Genomic DNA, 20,003 nt, shown 5'->3' with positions numbered 1-20,003 from the left:
GGCTTCTGAAATTCTCAAGTATGCYTGCTGACTATTTTGAGACAGATTTTTCCCAGTCATCTGCTAGAATAGAAGAATTTGTCTGCAGTAACAAGCAACACAGTGACATGAATTCAACCACTAAATGGCAAAGCGAGTATGCTTCCCATGGAACTGCACGGGACCTACTGCATGGGACTCACCTCATTCTGATGCTCTCATASGAGTCAAAGTGAGCATTAGAACCTGAAATAAAATTCAAGCAGCTTCAAAAAGAGCCAAAGACTTAGAGAGATGCCAAACCTTCCTTCTCAACAGTCACCTACTCCATCATACAATGTGCACATAAGAGCACATTTTCTTTATTGATTTTTCCAATTATCCCCCTTCACCTTCCAGAAAAAATAAAATAAAAACCAATCTCTTAATCTTCCAGTATGAGCAATGGGAATCTAGCATATACCTCCCATGAGCCAATCCTTATGGTCAGAAGCACTTGGCATACATCACTTCAGTCATTTTCTCGAAGGAGATGGAYATGCCAGGTACAGTCCATTCTTAAGGAATACGACTCATGGTGGGCACTTCTTAACAACGAACAGCTGCAGAAGAATACCCAGAGCAAGATAAGACTTTTTAGGGAGCCACCCACTCTATGGAACTCCAGTGTCTAGTTTTTTCCAGCTTCTGTGCAATGGATGTCTCTAACCCTAGTCAGTTCTTCCAGCAAAGATTCTCAACCAGGGTTATACAGTGGGAATTCCAAAGCAAYTGGCTATGTACAGACATRTCAGCATTCCCTCCAAGACAGAGAYGAAAAGGAGAAAATTCCTGAGGATTTGTATCCTCTACTCCGCTTTCTGAATCCCAGCCTCCCCCTTGCCTTGGAATGAGCTCTACAAAGCAGTATCTGTTATGTACAAGAATCTCAGCTCCCTTCCTTTGGAGAGTTTCCCCATAAAGCGAAAGGCAAATCCCAGGACAGAGACAGGCGCTGGGGAGAGGGAGGTTGCCTTAGGATGACTCGCCAGAGGCAAGAGAGCCAGCAGCTTTCTTCTTTGGGCGGGCTTTTACACTTCTTACTGGAAGCTGAGGAGAAAGAAAAAGAGGCATCTTAGGCTACTTTATTTTAACATCTAAATGTCTGTCAGAAAGATGCAAGAATGCAGAGTGAAAACAGGACAAAAACAACTAGAACACAACCCCATTCGTGTCATCTGTTGTCTCTAAAGGCTATTTAACCATTCCTTTTTTTAAAATTAAACAAATCGTTCAACGCATCSATCAAATAGCAATCGGGAGAAGACAATCTAAAACAGGACACGTAYGGTAGTAAAATCAAAGTCAGTTGTCTAAACAGAAGGTTAGACACAGCAATTCTAACTTTCGCGTAACATTTCACTGATCTAGCTTTTCCRCTCCTTGACTTTCATCACCAGTGCAGTTCTCTGAAAGCTGTAGAAACATCCTGAACTAGTCTGCACACTCTACTTCTGTGTCTTTCATTCTAGATATTGGCAAGAAGAGCACCTTTATTTATCCACGAGGCATTCAGCCCTGGCTGGCAATCTCAGAGATCTCAATCAAAGACCTCCTACAAGTTCCACATGCGATCCAAAGATCCTACAGTCTGAGCACAAGAACCAATATGCCTGCAAAGGGCTTTATTAGTATTTCTGTATTCACGATAAACAGCACACAAGAGTTATTTCTGTCTGGTCCCGGGCACTGGCTCTACAAGGAGTACTTTAGCACACGCAAAGGTGCCCCGTACACTGCAAAATCAGGTTAACGTTACAACTTAAACCGATGCTGTAAGAAATTACTTGCCTGAAATGATTTAACATTTAGCMTGAATAGCTCAACAATGTGAATCAGTTATGTAGCATTCTTTATCTCAGATAAAAATAKTAACTTGGAAGTCCAAGTTGAATTAAACAAATAGGACCCTAACTTCATAAAAGTGGAGAAGCATTTTATCATGTACACATCAAACCATAAGAAACACTCAAGTAAGAATCAAAACCTGGGAAGCAGCACCTCAAAAGCATACTCTACAAAATACATCTGAAAATGGCTGAAAAAAATAATGCTAAGCTTAAATCATTCTTGGACACAACTGCATTTTTCGTGTGCGTTTTAATAATAATAATTCAGGCATCTCATGTCACATCTGAATGGCTGTAAATACCTTGGATCATCACATGAACATAAGAAGGAGACAACTGAACAATCACTAGTAACCCAGGTTTCAAGACAGAACTCTAGGAATGGGGCAGGTGRGGACTGGTGTAATTCCCCATATCTAATATGTGAAAGTCAAGGGAGGCCTAAGAGCGCACAGAACCACTGCATTTTAGGTGAAGAGAAAGTGACTGCCCCAGGGAAAAATATCATAGTACTAGAAAATATTCAGACTGTAGCAGACAGGAGAGGGGATATCATTAACAAAACACATCAAAAATATCTAATGCTCCACCCTTCAACACAAAACCTGAATGAAAGAAGAGCTGGGTTCCGACTTATGACAGAGGCTTAGAGGCGTGATAAAAATGCAAAAACTAGCGACAAGTACAGCAAGTAGATGACAAGTCCTCTGATGGAGGACTCGACTAGCAAAGACAGTTCAACAAAATTTACGTATACAGCTTCTAAACGCTGAGACGATGAAGCGAAAACCTTCCAACCAAGCTCACAAATCAATGTCGGTGCTGGAAATAATCTAGACATCAACTCACCTCGGCTTTCGTCACCTTTTTAGGAGTTTTGAGACTCTGTGTACGTTTAGGAAGCTTGTCTCCTGCATCTTCGTCTGATGGATCTGTTCTAGTATCCGACGGGGTTCCGTTAGACCGATGCGCCACGCTGCTCTCCTCTCCTGAGGAGTAACAGGAAGCTAAAGAACAAGAGTGAAAGTTTCAGCAAATACTTTTAAAGAATCACAGGAGGCTTAAAATGGCCCATTCTCTAGGAATACATGAAAGAGAGATGTCAACCATGCTGAATAATGATAATGGGGAAAGTACAGGATGTCTATCAAGTGAGAAGGCTCTGGAGAAGACAATGCAACTTCTCCCAGATAATCTACAATCCTGTATCCYGTTCTGAGACCCAAAGCTCAGGGAACGCCTCCTGGCTCACCATCTGAGGCCTCATACAATGGCTCAGCAGAGTGCTCTGTACCTGAGTCTTCAATGGTTTCTAGAAGACTCCCGCCAGAGGGGTGCAGCTGCGGATCACGGCTTCGCATGTGCACAGTATCTTCATCTCGGATCAGAGTGAGATCCTGCATGCTGAAACTTCGAAGCTTCTCAGACAAAACTCCCTGACCCTAAGAGGACATAAAAGTTAGGGTGAAGAGCACCTCACCGAGATCACCTCACATGGAATCGTTCATTCAGAAGAGGAGGAAATTCAGAGACCCATTCAGAGAGCCCTATTCCCCACTAGGGTACTCTGAAAAAAAACCAGAGAAGGGAAGATGTACGCTCCCAAGAAAAACAACGAAGAGGCTAAAGCAAAATCCACTCAATTCCCTCTCTACTTTTTCAAAGTCAAAGGATGGGATTAACTGCAAGGAAAACTGGAAGAAAGGAAAAGCAGGTTGGTGCCAAACGAGTWGCAGTACCTGTAACAGACCCACGGCACTAATTGCTGGTACACAAAAATAAATTGCTGAGAATTTCTCAGCATTACAGAAGACGTTGCATTACCTTTGCAGCTGCGGTAACTGCTGCATTGGCAGCAAGGTTTAACCCTCTCTTGCCAACTCGCATCATGGTTTCATAGCTCTTGTCACAGGCCTGAGTAATGTATTCATCGATTTCCTAGGAATGCAACATGGAACACRGCATTTAGCTCTTCATTACAAACGTGATCAAAGTCTTCCCATCATCACCCTTAAAATCACAAAGCTCATCTGGACACTTTTTTTCCAGGCCACCAGCATCAGCTGGCATCGATCACGTAACTCGAGTTTCTCTGCTAATTACAGACAGCGTGTAAATGCAACTTTAAATTACAGTATGCTATTTCCAAGTTGTACCAACGGAAACAAAGGAAATGCTTATACTGACAATGTGAAAAAGCAGACTGGCTACAGAACGTGCTGCTCCTATCATGATTCAAAAAGCTTAACTACTGACAGAGACTGTAAGGGCTCATGACACTGGGTTAGCCAAACATGCTTTGTAAGCATTAGGCAAACTACTGGCTACATTACAATCTTCAGTAAGCTGCAGTATGACATCACTGTCAGAGACTGAATCATTYTACATTCACTAATGTCAGCACAAGCATGATTCACTGATTTCAGTTTTTATTGTGGCGTAACTGATTTAGAAGTCAGTCAGTTCCCAGACAGTTATTTTCCAGCAACAAGCAAGTACCTTCTCCTTATTGGAGAGCGTTGGGTGYACAAACTTCCTGTAGAGGACACTGGAGCCCTTGGTGTAAGGGGAGAGCAGCCAAATCACAAATGCGATTTTCAGCTCGAAATAAAAGGGAAACCTGAGAGAAAGAAGAAAGAAAAAAAAAGGAGAGAGAGAAAGATGGAGAACTGGAATCAAGATCAGCACAGAGACAGATGGAGATAACTAGCAGAGAGCAGCACAGGCAGAAAGAGCGTAGGCAAGGTAAAGGCTCAGAAACAAAAGAATCAATTATTCAGTTCAGAAAAGCAGAACCTTCTCTTTAGAATCCTAGCACATACCTTCTTCGAGTATCATTTATTCTTTCATCCATAGCCATGAAAACTCCATAAACAGGGCATCTCTCAGCCCTGCAAACACACCAAATGACAATCTGATAGCTACTCTCCTCGTTYGGAAGTTTGTTCAGAGAGCACCCAGTAGATGTTAATATTACATTAGTTTCCCTTCTCATTTTCCAAAAAATTTCAACTATGTATCTTACTGTTCCTGCTAAGGATGATCACTGTTTCTGAAACTTSCAGTAGGTACTCCTCAGGTAAGACACTAAAGCAGGGCCAGTGYAAATGAAAAAAAGCAGGCGGAATGTAAGCCCATCGCCTCTAACCCTTACCCGATAAAGTCTGGGAAGATACAATAGCAGAGATCGAACCAAGTGAACACAAATTCTCTACTGACTCAACYAGTGGCAGAAGTCCTTTTCAAGTATGTGAACATGCTAAAGTTCTTGTACTTTTTAGATCTTTGTCTGCTTTTCAGATTTTACACAGGCAGAAACAAAGCTACCGAGCAATTTTGTAAGGCATGTGTAGACATTTCATGATCCTTTAAAAGACGAAATTCGTGACTAAAACCTTTCAGAGATGTATGCCAAGCTCAAACGCTAAAGCAATGAGGCAACTGAAGATACACTGCTTCAGGGATTCAGSTGAAGCCCTGTAACAAYGATTGTCATTTTTRGAGGCCTCCAAAAATGCCAAGCRTGACASCGAGCACCAAAAGGAGTAAGAATCTGCTTCCTTCAATTCCAGTCTGTCTCACCCTCCCTAGTGGAAGTAAAGTTTGTCACACGAACCGCTCCAGCACAGACACACGAGTGACCTTCTACACACAAAAGGCTGTCAAAGCAAAATAGGTCCCTTCCTTCTGCCATTTTTTGGAATGTRTCTTTTAGACCACCATTTTTCAAACTGCACCAGTTCACATTAACAGCTTCTCAAAAATATTTGATGTCATGAGCGGATGAAGATTCTTGAATGATGAAGACTCTGCGCGTTACCCTAACTATGCAAGCGGAGTTGAAACGGCTAAGACAGCGGCTGCTACTGACAATACGTAGAAACCTGCCGATTCTTCACAGGGATCGAAAACTCCGAAAGGAGAGAAAGTTTATTCTTGCCATCCAAATGCTTCTCTTCGCTGCTCAAAAAAAAGGCAAAAAACCAAAATAAAAGCACAATAATGATTAAAAAAAAACAAAAAAAAAAACATGCTACTGATGCCCAAAAAAGGCTTAGAAATAAAACTCCATAGACCGGTGTCTATAGAGCAGGTACTTGTTTATTGTAGGGCTGGAGGTGAGAAGGATTTCTCTTCTTAACTCACTTGCTTTTGCTTTAAATTAGTACATATTTATACATTTAGCATGGCATAACACGAACATTGTCACTGCCTTCCATACGCCCACCGCTACACGTGGGCACGGAATTACACGATATCRCAGTTTTACGAGTGCGCGTGCGTCATCCTCGATTCGGTGGTCGCGGGGCTCTCCCTCTAATGAGTTACCATCCTCTTCATCACGGTGGACTTTTCACCTTTGTCTTCAGGGCACGCGCAGTTGTGATGATGCTTACTGTTTTTTCTAGTCTTCTAAGTCTTCATTTTTAATTATTTTGCTGACTGTCCTGTGCCTCTGCTAAGTTTTTATTAGTGCTGTCTACTGTTTTTTTGTTATAGCATTCACTTGCATACTTTCTTTGGAACTTTTTCTGATTTACGCTTCTCGGCGATTTCACGTATTTATGTGCTAATTCTGCTGGTTAGATTGCGTGTAGCTGGTACACTATATGTTGCGAATACACTATTAAAAAATTTATAGCAATATATAAAAAGGTTATCATTGATAATATACTGAAAGTGATTACACTGTATTTTAATAACACGTAAAAAGTTATTATATTCTTATATTGATAACATATAAAAAAAAGCTGCAGAAAGTTTTCAATTAATAGGCTTTATAAGCACTTTGTCACTTTGATATAAATTACACGTATCACCACCAAGGTACTTACCAAGAAAGAACAATGTCTGTGAGTGTTTCTGCAGTAGTGAAAAAGGCAAACACAATCCAGTACATCATCCACTTCACCTGCAAAAGAGCAGTCACTCACTAGACATACMTCAGAACCCAGAAAAAATGTGAAATGTCCTCTCAGTATAAATGACTCATCTCCACACATTAAGACGAATTGAACAAGAAGGCATATATAATCTGTAATGGAGAGGGTAACATACTAAATGGTACGTTTTAGTCTGAGAAAACACGTAGGATTAATGTGCTCTACATAGATAAACGCATACAGATACATTGATGAATACATGCCCTGTAGCAACCTATGACGCAACAGTATTAAGGTTCCAAATGACCTATCCAAAAAGATTTATCGGGTCACTTTAAGAAGTTACACTCGTCCATGTATCCTGAATRCTGTCCATATACATATATACGCATGCATATGTAAAAGTCTAAGTTTCAACTGCAACCCTGTATTTTCCTGATGTAAAGTTTTCCCTTAGGGAAAAAAAAGAAAAACAACAAACCAACGAACATATTGTTTTGCTCCAACTCCTTATTAAYAGGCAATCTTTGCGTTAATCCTTACTGCCAGAAATTACACAAGCAACCTGTTGTTGCTTTTTTTTTTAAAACAAAGGCTCACTGAGAGGTTACAAAAAGCAAAGGACATACCAGATCAACCTTATCTGCTTGTATAAGGTTTAGGGTATATAAATCTACTATTATGCCACATTTGTATGTCTWTCTCCCTACTTCCTGACACCTTTATCTGGGGCAGTACTTTTTTCAAAGCACAAAATAATTCCCCCCTAACAATCACACGTGCACCACTCTGCCGTTTTGGTAACTGGTTTCTCAGCTACAAGCCAATTACTCCTCAAGATGAGACAGCTGGATTTTAAGGGAAATTGCTAGTTTTCTATCCTCTTGAGAAGAAAAGACAAGCCTAAGTAGGAGATAAATGAAGAGGATATCTCAATTAAAAGCAATTTAAATACTCTTAGTGTCATCAAGTGGGAAAAAAGAACTAAACTGAATCAGGGAAATGTCACATATKAAATCCACGCATTAATCCATATAACAATATTACATGAACAATTATGTTCATATAATAATGACAATGTTGACAATCCTTGTTACAGCAAATCCTATAAAAGMAGGTGTTTTCCCAAATTTGCATGTGTTGGAAAATTTGGTGATTTGCCCTTGAAAGACCCTCCAAAACTTTCTCATTAAAAAAACTAACCTTCCTCTAGCCATTTTAACACAATGAATGGTTTAGAAGACAGTAGTTATTAATCCAAATTATTTTCACTTTACTGTGAATTTTCTTTTTCAGAACAGAAAAATAACAAAAATTGTATTGTATGGCTCTCTCCTGCCTTTTTATTCTTTTCTTGTATCATCAGTTTGGACAGGACCGGGTGTCATTCAATTGATCTAAAGCAACTTTTCGAAATGAACAGTTATATCCTCAGCAGCAACATGAATCAGCTCTTGTATGAAAACCTGTGCGACTAATGATAAATCAAAGTTTGCAAAAAGGGTCAAAAAGGGTGAGAGATTCCAGAGAAGCTATACACCACTAAACCTCACTTCAGCATTAGGCAAAAGGAAGGCAATAATATTAGTAGTAGTAGTAGCCATAGCAGATACATACATATATGTAACAGAATTAGGATTAAGTGTTTTTTTCCGGAGAAAAAAATAAATTCACAAGTGTGGCAGAACTCTTAGGTTTCCATAAGCCTGTRCTAGCTGTAGCGCTTTCCTTACAGRGCARGGCATATGAAGTTTCTAAATAGCTTCTAACAGATCTAAACAAACACTCAGAGAAACAAAATTGTCAAGGATAAAAAGGAAGGGACTACTGAGGATTAACAGTTGGTTAAAAAAAAAAAAAGAAAACGAAGGATAAAAGTAAATGGCCACTTTTCACAATGAGGAGAGTTACCAGTGGAATCCCACAGGAATCAGTGTTGAGATCTGTGCTGCTCATCTTCATGAAAATCTGGAAAAGGTTGTGAATAGTAAGATGACAACTGTGCAGAAGACACTTTTCTATCCAAGGGATTAGGTAGGAGTCAATTAGAGAATTCAAAAAACGATCCTGATTGATCTCCAGTCGACATTTTTTCTCTAATTGTGATTAAATGCAAAGCAATGAACTTGCAGTGTCTGCTTTTTCTTAGTGAAAACTATTGCATTTATATATATTAGCCGATGTCACTCAAAAGGGGTCACTGTAAGCAGCCCAATGAAACTGTAGGCTTGGTGCTCATTTTTCAMTCTCCTAACAGAATGCTCAGAACTGAGAACAGAAAACATAATTTTGTTACTGTTTAAGCAAACTTCACGTTCACACCTTTGATAATGGACACGGGTCTCTTGCCTCTGTCTCCTTCTGTCACCCTTCACCCTATGCTCTACAGCCAAAGAAAAAAAGAAGTATAGCTCTTAAGTAAACTAGAAGGATCCAGCGTCTAGTTCTTGAAGTCCCTGCAGATGATCAGAAACTAGAACAGCAGAAAGTAGATGGGAAGAAGCACAAATTTTTTTCTTATGATAGATTACAAACACTTTCCAAAACTGAAGGTTAAATGAGGCTGTATTTTTTTTTCAACCCACTAAAAGGATCAGGTCTTTTCYGCTCAACCTGACGATCACCAGCTTCAGATAACTGCACACATACAGCCTCCCCAACTTGCACCAAGAACCTAAATGAATTCAGCAAGTGCAAAAGCATAAGTGGAATGTAGACTTGACCCAAAGCTGAAGATGACATGTTAAAAGGAAGACTTTTTTTTTTTTTTTAAATCTCAGCTACTAAAAGCARTCTGCCACAGCTGCGCAAGGACTCGGTCTGAATTTATATCACGGTGGGAGAGAACAGCAAGTTCACACCGTACGCTGATGCCCGTGACGGACTGTAGTAGTCTGTGTCAACTCAAGCTTCAATAAACCATTTCAGCATAGATATTTCTGTAAGACCTTTCTCCACCATCAAACCCTAACTAATGTTGGCTCTTAAGCACTATGAGCAAGCAGTAGAGCATAAAACAGCTGGCATTGAAAATGGGTGGTACAGCATTCGASTTTTCCACTGACTTTGCACATGAAGAACAGTTTGAACATATACTGCCCCTCCTGTTACATTTTTCCCCTATCTTTCCACTTATGTTGAGAAGAAAGAAGCCCCTMAAAGGTAAGTGAATTAGGCAGATGGCAGTCCAACACCTTAACTGCTTATTTCTGATGCAGTCGTCTCAAGGAGAAATAATTAATATATTAGGTTTCAGCAGTTCAAATACATTTTCCTGAACCACTCCAGCATTTTCACTGAAACTAAAAACAAGATTATATTTTCGGCTACAGCAATCCAGACTATCTACTTCAGGAAACCTGGACCACTGAATCACTAAACAAGACCCAAAAATGAAAGCCATAATTTTCCACAACTGYCCTAGTGAGGCTTACAACCAAGTAACCACTCGGTATTATTGTTAAGACAACTTCACGGTACTCAAGCACTTCATCTCATTTGTGCTTGTGCATGCCTCATCCCCTGGAAGCGTTCAGGGCCAGGTATGTTGGGCCTTGGAGCAACATGAACTTGTGGAAGGTGTCCCTGACCATGGAAGRGGGTTGGAATAGACGTGCTTTAAGGTCCTTTCCAACCCAAACCGTTCCGTGATCCCATGATTTTTTATCAGCAGAATAAAGAAGTCTTGCRGCTGCTCAGGTAACATCTACCGAAAGAAAATTTGATCAATAAAACATGCATATGCTGCAAAGAAATAAAGCATTTGTGCACCTCAACAGAATCTACGTACAGGAAATAAACAGTTTTTTACTGTAAAGAATGCCAGTTGTTTTAAAAAATGAGGGTTTGAGGGTGGTTTTTTTTTGTTCACATCAAGTTCTCAATAAAATTGGAGTCTGTCTTCAAGTTCAGATACTGTAATTGGATACAATCAATCCCTTACTGACTTTAAYGAAMAAGAATAAAATTCCAGGTAAAAATKACACATTTCATGCAACAACTAAAGATCACTGGCAACTGAAATAAAAGAGGCAAGGAATGCCAGAGAAGACAATAATAATATGAGAYCACTTAATACATAACTTCAAAGGTAATTATGAAGTCATAGGATCACACGATTATTTGGACAGTTTCTTCGTGCTTTGTTTCATGTTTCGAACGTTGCTACTAGTAAACTTTGAAATTTAGTAAGGCTCATCAAGACTGTATCTTTAATACTTAAAACATTTTTTACTTAAAAATCACTCCTGAACACTCACAGTTCAACTTCTCTGCTGAGACCAATATTAAAACAACAACAAAACTCAAACACCTCAGGCCAGATGCTGCAGCTTCTAAAGCTGCCCGCTATGAATGAGACTCTCAGGYCAGCTGGCGTCCCCTTAAAAACCCRCGGGCTGAATTTTAAGCCAATGTACGGCAAGGGTCTAGTCAATTCTAGAGGGCTGAAGCAGCATAAGCCACAACAGGACTACATCCTACAATATTTATTACTGAAATGTTATTTTATAAGGAACAAACAGAGAGAAAGTGAAGGAAGTGTCACGCTGCACCATAAAGCAATACTGACAGATTATATCCTATTCACCCATGTTACTTCAACATCACATTATTCTCTGCTCTACATAAATGGAAACTCATGCCACCCATTAGAGAAGTAAGTCTTGTCTCAACCGATCCACTTAGAACATCCCTTCCGTAAGATGGCAACGCACATCACAAAAGMACATTTGGTGTTTTAAATATGGTAATTGTAGCAACGGTATAGACAGAGAGGGAAACGGTTTCAGAAGGGAAAGAATGAAGTTTTGACCAACATAAAACACCCATCACAAGGAAAGTTGATAGGAAGCCACAAACCAAGCAAGATTACTCAGCCCTTTGGAAGAAAACAGATGTAGTAGTGAAAAAGCAGTAAAGAACACAGAGTAAGCATAAAGTTACAAGAACTTGTCCTGGACTTTCATATGCTTTCACACTGCAGTGTTTCCCCCGCTTTCCCTTCCTCACTCAGCATCTCCTGAGAAAAAACAGCCCACATTTACGGTTTGAAACCTCCCGTTTTAGTAAGCACCCCTCCTCGGCAGCTTTTCCAGAGACGACTGGAGCTGCTGCTGGRGCGGCCTGGCTGATCCGAGCCCCTGCGGAGCCGGAGTGCCATCGCTCTGGGGACAGGCCGGGGCTTTGCGAGGCGGCCGCGAAGGACGGGGCGGGCGCTGCGCCGGCACGGCSAGCCCGTACTCACATATTCCTTCACATTTTTCGTCTTGACGGCCTTATAGGAGGAGTACGCGGGGTAGAGGGTACCGAAGATCAGCCTACAAGAAGAACAGACCCCTCAGCGCCTCGCGGCGCCCCGCACCGCCCACCGCCCCCGGCCGCAGCGGCGGGCACTCCCCGCGGGATGCCAGCGCCGGCGGGATGCCGCTCTCCGGGCGGGGCTCGGCCGCCCTCACCGCGGCAACACCCGCGGGCCGCCGCAGCCCGCACGGACCCGCCCGTCTGCGGCCGCAGCCTCCCGCGAGCGCGCCCGCCCCCCATCCGCCCCTTCCCGGGGCGCGGGGTCCCGCGGGGCAGCACCGACAGCACCGGCAGAGCTCCGCTCTGGGCCGCGGCTCCCGAGGCGCATCATCGGGGAAGGGCCTTGCGCGGCGGCCCGCACCTCCCTGCGCCCCGGCCRCACGCACTCACACCACGAGGCGGGAGATAATCCAGGAGACCATGGCGGCGCCGGGCGCGGCTCAGGGCTGAGCGGCAGCGGGAGGCGGCTCTTAAAGGACAGGTTCCTGCAGCAAGCGCAGCTCCGCCCCGTGTGCTCGGATGGGAGGAGCCGACACCGCGGAGGGAGAGGCCGCAGGGCMCCGAGCATCCCGCCCCGATGCGGAACCCCGGCCGGTGGAGCAGATCGTCCCCCGCGCCGGGGGAAGGCCCCGCGTTCGCTCGCCGCAGKTGGAAAGGCGCGGCCGGAATACGGGAACGGAACCCCTCAGCGGAACGGCGGACAAGCGGCGTTGCTGGAACGATGGCAGAGAAGCAACATGCGCAACGTGAGGAAAATTACAGGAGTGCTGAATTCAGATCACGGGCACTTGGGAAGACAGAGTGATAGAAGCCATCTTCCCTCCAGTTGCCTCCTCTAGAAAGATCAAGAYGCTGATCACCTATTACACGCTTCAAAAAAGGCACTTAAATGTAAAAGCGCTTCAGAGTTCCACGGCTCCAAGTTTCACCAAAAACCGGATGCAAACCAAAACTCATCTTGCCGATACTGAGGTTTGCGTTTCAAATTAGAAGAATGAAGGCTGTTACTTGTAGTTTCCAGGTTATTTCAGAGTKGCCAGATACTCTTCCTGCAAATGTCAACGGAGAGGTCAAGGATTACTTTGTTAMCTACACAAACAAGGCTGGACAGCGTGTGTGCGTGGATGGAAACTATCCTTAGTACCGGGTGGGAAATGTGTATGCTTCAGCACACTGGAGTATCAGGAATCGTTGTATTTTAACAGCTCACCGAGGAACACTGYTAAGAGAACCTTCATCTGCAGTCAATGCCAGAGTTCATTACTGGGTCCCTGGGAGCGTGTTTGTATATTATGGTCAATGACTGATTAGGCCCAGTACACAGATCTCTGACTCACRCTGAGATAACCATTACATAAAGCTATTTTTCAATTAAAAAAAAAGRTACTAGAAATCTAATGGTTCTTCAGCTAACCAAAAAAAMCCCTGAAGGCAGGCACTAGAGCAAAGTTTCATTAGGTGCCAAAGAGGCTTTATGACAAGGAATGAGACTGAGGAAAGAGAACAAAACCAAAAAGCTCGTGAAGAATTTTCTCATGAATGCATGAAATTCAGTATAATGAGCAATGATGACAAATACAAAACACTGACAACTTTGCATTGCATGCGAGAGATAAAGACACAAATGTCTCTACGGACAGTGAAAAAGAACATTTTGTCACAGTCTGCTTTTGGATATGAGTGGCCACAAAATTACTGCATAAGGGACGGCACAGTTTACGCMACTAGTGGCATAACTGACCTACTARTAGGATAAAAGGAATCTGCTTTCACACATCCAAGTAACATTCACATGCAAAACCTTCAACAAAAAAACTGCATCGGTTTCATATCAGTGACCAGCAGGCTGCTACTTGACTAATTTGTTCCYGGTCGGGTGAGTGAAAGATGCAAACAGGAGAGAAAATGTAGAAATCTGATGAGTAAAACATATGACAGTGTGAGAATGCTGAAAAAACTTCAGCATGGGTGACACCTAAGTAAAATGTGCCTTAGTGTTTTAAGCTACATAATGTGYTAAGGGGCAGTATGAAAATCTACAGTGCATTAGACATAAATAGTGGTAAGAACAACAGAATCTCAACATCAGTAGAGAAGGTGGTCTTGTAAATATTCTAAGTGGCAGCTCACTGTTAAGTAGCATGGTTGAGCTTTAGAACAACTTCAGGAGAGGTATTTTACGCTAGCAATTTACATTTAGCATTAAGAAGCTCAATTTCTTTCCATTTCATAAACAAAAATGAAAGATTACTTCATTAACTTGCCTATCCACAAGGAGAAACTACTGGTACTGAAGGGCTGTTTTTGGRAAAAAAATCAGCGACAGGTCAAATGACAATAAAAATATTTATTAGTAGTAKTCTTTTTATTACATTATTAGTAATATTGTATAATGCTGTGTAATTAAGACTTTAAGACCTATCCAGGAAAGCAATTCGTCAACTGTTTTCAAATTAAGGTGGTATGTTTTTTAGAAGATATGCTACTGCTGAAACAACTCCCGATACACTTGTGTTGTAGTACTGGTCCAAAGAGATCACCAAGTATCTATCAATCTGCTATGGCTAAACGATAAGGCATGGAAATCAAACAAACTCTTCCTCGAGTACAGCAGCTTAAGCAAAGCTACAGTAAGAAAAATGCCATGTCACATCCAGAGATCCCGCTGAAGCTGAGGTTCAGGAAGRAGCTGCTATGATGAGGAGCAACAGCAGTTTGTCAGGGCTCAAGAACACAGGTTTCCCTCTGGAAAAGTTGAGCAGACTAAATAAGGATCTTAGGAATAAAGGTGAAGCGGAAGAGCACAATGGGAACCCTCTCTGAAGCTCAAAGGTACAGAYTGTAGTGGAAGAGTATCAAAAGCTGAAAGGAGTAGGAAAACAGAAAAAGTGCAAGCTGAYAGCCAAAAATGACATTGTAAGAGCTAGGGCCCTAGAATGGGAAATTGTTCGGAGAACATTTCCCTTCTTTACCCGTTTCACTTTGCGATTGAAAGCTGTTCTCTCAGAAGACACCTTCCTAGAGGAAACAGCTGGATTTTGCTGCATCCAGCTCTTGAAACTTAAAATTTTCCTGTTACATTATATAAAGGCAGAGATAAATAAAAAGCTCCTTCAAGGCAGGAGAATGAGGAAGATAGGAGAGAAAAGTAAGACGATTTCTGCCTGGTTATTTTTCAAATGCGCGGTGGGAACATGGAACACTTTTTCAAAGGTTGAGAACAGGAATCTTAAAGGCACTACCAATTCAGAGGAAAGAAACTGATTTCAAATTTCTGAGATGCAGTGGAAGATAGTGACTACAAGCAGGCATTGGCACGCATCCCAGCTGTCAGGGGTAAGTTTGCGAAAACACTACAGTTGACATTCGCGAGGTAGGATTCCTTACCAGTAACYGGAGCTTAGAAGATGCATCGTCAACAGGTCCTTCTATGCTATGCTTCACTCACATGCTGTGYAGTTTCACAATCATTTTCCACAGAAGCAATGCTTACAAGATGTGCTTGATGCRTGAATAAATCACTAGTGTGTGTGATGCACCTCAACCAATACCTCATAACTGCAGAAGCTCAGAGAGCTATCAAAGGGCTACAGGAGTGAGGAAGGAGAGATACACAATACATGAAAATTCTGTTTCAGAAATTCTGAAATTGCTGTACAGTAACGACTAGATTTAGGGTAGCTGAAGAGAATTCTAAGAGCTGACAATTACCASTTTGCATCAACTGAAGACCTTCTCTTGCTGTGAAGTAAGCAAATTCAAATTACTGGAACTGATTTGGAACATCAATTTACAAATTCTTCCTGTCCCCCTCTGCTCTAACCTCTGCATTGCTATAAGCCCGTTGACACGAGTCCAGACAAGATCACCAAGATGATTAGAGGAACTGAACACCTCTCCCACGGGGAAAGTCTAAGAGGATTAGGATTGCTCAGCGTGGAAAAGAGAAGGCTTTGGGATGACCTAACCGTAGCCTTTCCGTATCTGAAGGAGCTACAGGAAAGACAAAGAGTGACTTTTTACAAGAGCTAGTAGTGACAGGACAAGTGTGGAATAACTTCAAACTRAGACTAGATTTAGATTAAGAATTAGGAAGAAATTCTTCCCTGTGAGGGTGATGAGGCACTGGCACAGGTAGCTCAGAGAAGCTGTGGGTGCCCCATCCTTGGAAGTGTTCAAAGGCCAAGTTGAAGCAACCTGGTCTAGTGGAAGATATCCCTTCCCATGGCAGGGYGGGGGTGGAACTAGATGATCTTTAAGTTCTCTTCCAATGTAGGCTATTTTATGATTCCATACTATTTCTTAGTAATCCCTCTGATTTTGGCTGAATATTGCTTTAGGTTGATTGTAGTGTATGCACGATTATTAAAAAAGGAAATTCAAGACACAGAATCGGTACTTGATAGACTCAAACTAAACARAGGTTTAGAATGAGATGCAAAACTCCTATTGTAGATAACTCCTTCGAAAAATACTCATGGTACTGAATTTTAAATGTATGTATTAGACATAGCCAAGTCTCTGCTTTTTTGATCTTTATCCAATTCTAATTCTTACACACACACACACACACACACACACGAGGGAAAACAGCTATAATTAATCTGTGTGCACTGCGTACAACGGAAGTCCACATGAAATTCTACACGACAGAATACAGTGAGACTGAATGATCCTTGGGTCCGGAATAACCCATCTTATCGCTAGCAGACTAAATTAGCCCATATTCACAGGATAGCTGCAAGGGTATGAGGCAGCAAAAGCCTGTGACTGAGCTTTGCACMCAATAACCAACCTGAGAAGCTGCTAGCATGCCTCAAGTTAGTGAACAGAACTGCTACTGCCATCACAACCTCCAAGGTCAGAAACCACAGAACTTTTACCACCCCATGCGTATCTCCAGTGCAGAGGGCATCTCTGGACCCTAACCTGTTAGGAAGATAGTGAGAGATGGGGAGCACAGTACAAGAGACCTTTTTTTATGGTAAGACAGAGCCTCTATCCAAACTACCTCGAAGAATCAAGAGCTGGCAAGCAGCTTGCTGTGTTCCCAGCCTAGCGTCCCAAGTGTGTGCTAAATCACATGAGCCTTCTGGTCAAATACAGGGCACAAAATTAGCAGGCAGGCTACACTACTAGGGGCAAAGGCTGAGACAACCTCAAAGCAGGAAGATCAGTATACAGGTATGAAAGAAACTGCCCAGGCTGTTACAGTAAATGCCTTTTATTTTTTAAAAAATGAAATAACCGTGAACATATTAACAGGCCTGCAAGTGGCACTACAGTACRGCTGGAGATAAGGTCAATACATTTCCCCATGTACCCGGACAATGAAATCCATTGCATCAATGCTGACATTAGTAAATTCTGAATACAGTTCTATCAAGCAGGAACATTTTACTTAAAATATTTCTGGACAAAGTTGACACCGAAAGTTAACTTTTCCTTCACTTTGGAAAGGATAGATGTTTTATAGATGTTTTCAGGTGGCACTGGTRTTGGGTGGATATTGCCTGCAGTCACCAGTGCAGGGAGAGATGTACAACATCTCCATGTGAGAAAAGAGTTTATACTCCTTTTTACTTCTCATTCCGAGGAAGCAGGGTGGCACAGAGAGAGGGCGGGGCGGGGAAGACAGGTGAGGTAATATGGGCAAGGGAGGTGGGATGTCAATTTCTATTCAATTGTCCTTTGGCTGTTTTTGTGCTATTTTGGACTGCTTTCTAAAAATCACTTCTTGATTTTATTGCAAGGAAGACTAAACGTAATACACCTTTCCTTGAAAATCCAGGAACAATTGTGGTACTTCAAAAATACTAAAAATATCTACTTTAATGAAATATTAACTGYTTCACTACAAACCTATTTTTTCACTAAATACACAATTCTCTTATTTCTGGAGTCTCCCAGGGGAAAAAAAAGTGGGTTCTCCCTTTAGTTCTGCAACTCTACAGTGTATAGAGAAACGGCTACAAGAAGGGGAGTGCAGAGAATAGCTTTATCCTTTTCCTTGGCCTATATCTCACACAGGAAGTTTGTCTGAATTTCTGCAGTTGGGCTACGGTTGGTCACGGTTGGTCTTTCAGCAGCTATCAACCGAGTCTGCGGTAGGACAACCCACCTCCAGCATGTCCCGTTTARCTTTGTGGAGACTAACTAGGCATGAGGGAAAAAAACCATCCACACTCTTTAYACCATTTCTAATCATAATATGCAGGAACACCAAGTGGTTTCCATGTTCTTTCAATTTGCAAAAGGCCACAGGAAAGGGACATGGCACCTTTTAGAATATGGAATTCTGCATTTAACAGTGCGACCTTCCATTAGACCTTCAATGTTGAGGCAGCGTAGAAAACAGTGGCTGAAGAGTGTGTGTAATACTGACTACACCAGCTCTTAGTGAGAAGCCTCTGCTCCTACAGAGGCAGTCGTGTGCAGTCCCTGTATATACCGTGAGCAAAAGGCTTACTTGACAGGGCATTTGGAATTAGCAATTCCTACGATCTAGCTAGTTTGGATTCGTGAGCTTTCAGTGTGCCGACAGCATCTTTCACTGCATGGTAGATAATGTTCTTCACCTGAAACGGGAAAAAAAAATAATCAACTTCTACAGACTAACAAGGAGAGTCTTACCTACRCAATCAACTTTTACAGCTGAATTTGTTAAGAGCTGGCAAGTATACACAAAGTACATCTCTTTCTGCTTCACAATATCAACAGCACAAATATTAACTGTCACAAATGCACACTGCAAGTATTTTAGACACTTGAAMTGATTTATTAATTCATTTTCTGGGCACCCAGCAATACATATTTACTCATGTTATTATAAGACAATTCCCTTTTTTGAGAGCTAGGAGGAACTATGCACTATGAAGCTACATATACGAGCTTATTTTGAAAAAGTCATTGTGATCCAAGTCACTTACAGATTCACAAGACGCAGGAAAATCATATGGTTTAATCCTAYGAAAATTAAGATGATGCAATGAATYATCCTGTTGCCTTTGTATGGAGGCTAGAAATTCTTCAAATGTGTGAAACTTGCAGAAAGACAAGCAAGAGATGTAGTACTCAGAGCAATCTTTTTCACAGTTACCTATTTAAGAATCAAAGCTCTGTCTTGTTTCTGATCTTTTTCTGTTCTAAGTTTATTTGAATTCTGTTTTCAGGTGTTGAATGGAACAGTTTCACCTCCTAAGTGAGCAGCTCACTTGCACTTGCTCAGCCAACTGCCAAGAACCATAATCTCCTCCTGACAYACATGTGAGCTCATTTTTTGGTATAATTTACGCAGCTGTTATTATCTCTGTGKTTTTTTTTTTTAATATATAAAAGCATAGAACAAAGATTTATAGAAAAAGATACATTAAAAACAACCAATAAAAATAGAAATGTCTGAGACAAATACAACCAGTATTCCTTTTCACTGGAATAGTGAGTTGTATTTTGGGGGTTTTTGGTTTTWTTGTTTTGTTTTTTAATAGTAAGCATTATTCATTCATAACCTCTTGATTTACAAAGACACTTCCACATTTGTATCATCATAGCTGAAGCCACAATGAGAGTTGATCCTGCTTCTGATTTCCTTTATAATCCCATGAAAACCCATATAGAAATTTATAGCAAACTTTCACTGAGYTGGTATGAGAGAATTAACATGGTAGATTTGGACATCCTTGGGTGACATCCTGGAGAGTGACATATAGAGGACAACCACTCTGCAGATCTCCACCCTCCTTCCTTGTACATGCATGTGATTACCGATACACAAAAAATGCTGACAATAAAATCTGCAAACTGAGCAGGCACTAATGCTTCAGAAGCGTTAGACAAAATTCAGAAAGATCTCCTACTGCTTTTTCTGTGTAGAACTTAMCGTCTTATATCCAAATGTACTTGTGTATGTAATATGTTCTGCGCATAATTATTAGTTTAAGCAGTCACACTT

At 41.6% G+C, this 20,003-nt stretch overlaps 2 protein-coding genes across 7 annotated transcripts in view; both read right to left on the bottom strand.

Annotated features, from left to right (window-relative positions):
* Window positions 1-302: 302 nt before the first annotated feature.
* Window positions 303-12,649, bottom strand: REEP2 (receptor accessory protein 2). 6 transcript variants are annotated; one of them, XM_057384305.1, is made up of 9 exons: window positions 12,439-12,649; window positions 11,997-12,069; window positions 6,704-6,780; window positions 4,691-4,759; window positions 4,368-4,488; window positions 3,693-3,806; window positions 3,163-3,310; window positions 2,718-2,875; window positions 303-1,068 (listed from the first exon to the last, which is right to left on the bottom strand). In XM_057384305.1, the coding sequence occupies exons 1-9, from the start codon at window positions 12,618-12,620 to the stop codon at window positions 994-996; spliced, it is 1,017 nt and encodes a 338-aa protein (XP_057240288.1). In that variant the 5' UTR covers window positions 12,621-12,649; the 3' UTR covers window positions 303-993. The 6 variants fall into 6 exon arrangements, with proteins under 6 accessions (XP_057240288.1, XP_057240290.1, XP_057240289.1 ...); XM_057384307.1 differs by having other exon boundaries at window positions 12,443-12,532; XM_057384306.1 differs by lacking the exon at window positions 4,691-4,759 and having other exon boundaries at window positions 12,439-12,646.
* A 4,000-nt stretch (window positions 12,650-16,649) lies between these two features.
* The window catches only part of KDM3B (lysine demethylase 3B), a 49,075-nt gene continuing 45,721 nt past the window's right edge, over window positions 16,650-20,003 (bottom strand). The window contains exon 24 of the mRNA XM_057384304.1: window positions 16,650-18,630. Within this exon, the coding sequence (XP_057240287.1) occupies window positions 18,550-18,630 (81 nt within the window). The 3' untranslated portion in view covers window positions 16,650-18,549. The remainder of the gene's footprint in view (window positions 18,631-20,003) is intronic.

The sequence above is a fragment of the Malurus melanocephalus genome, unplaced genomic scaffold (genome assembly GCF_030028575.1).
Source record: "Malurus melanocephalus ecotype Western Australia unplaced genomic scaffold, MMel_1.1 scaffold_696, whole genome shotgun sequence".
Lineage (NCBI taxonomy): Eukaryota > Metazoa > Chordata > Aves > Passeriformes > Maluridae > Malurus > Malurus melanocephalus.
Note: the sequence above shows the minus strand (reverse complement) of the source record. Positions and strands in the feature narration are given on the sequence as shown.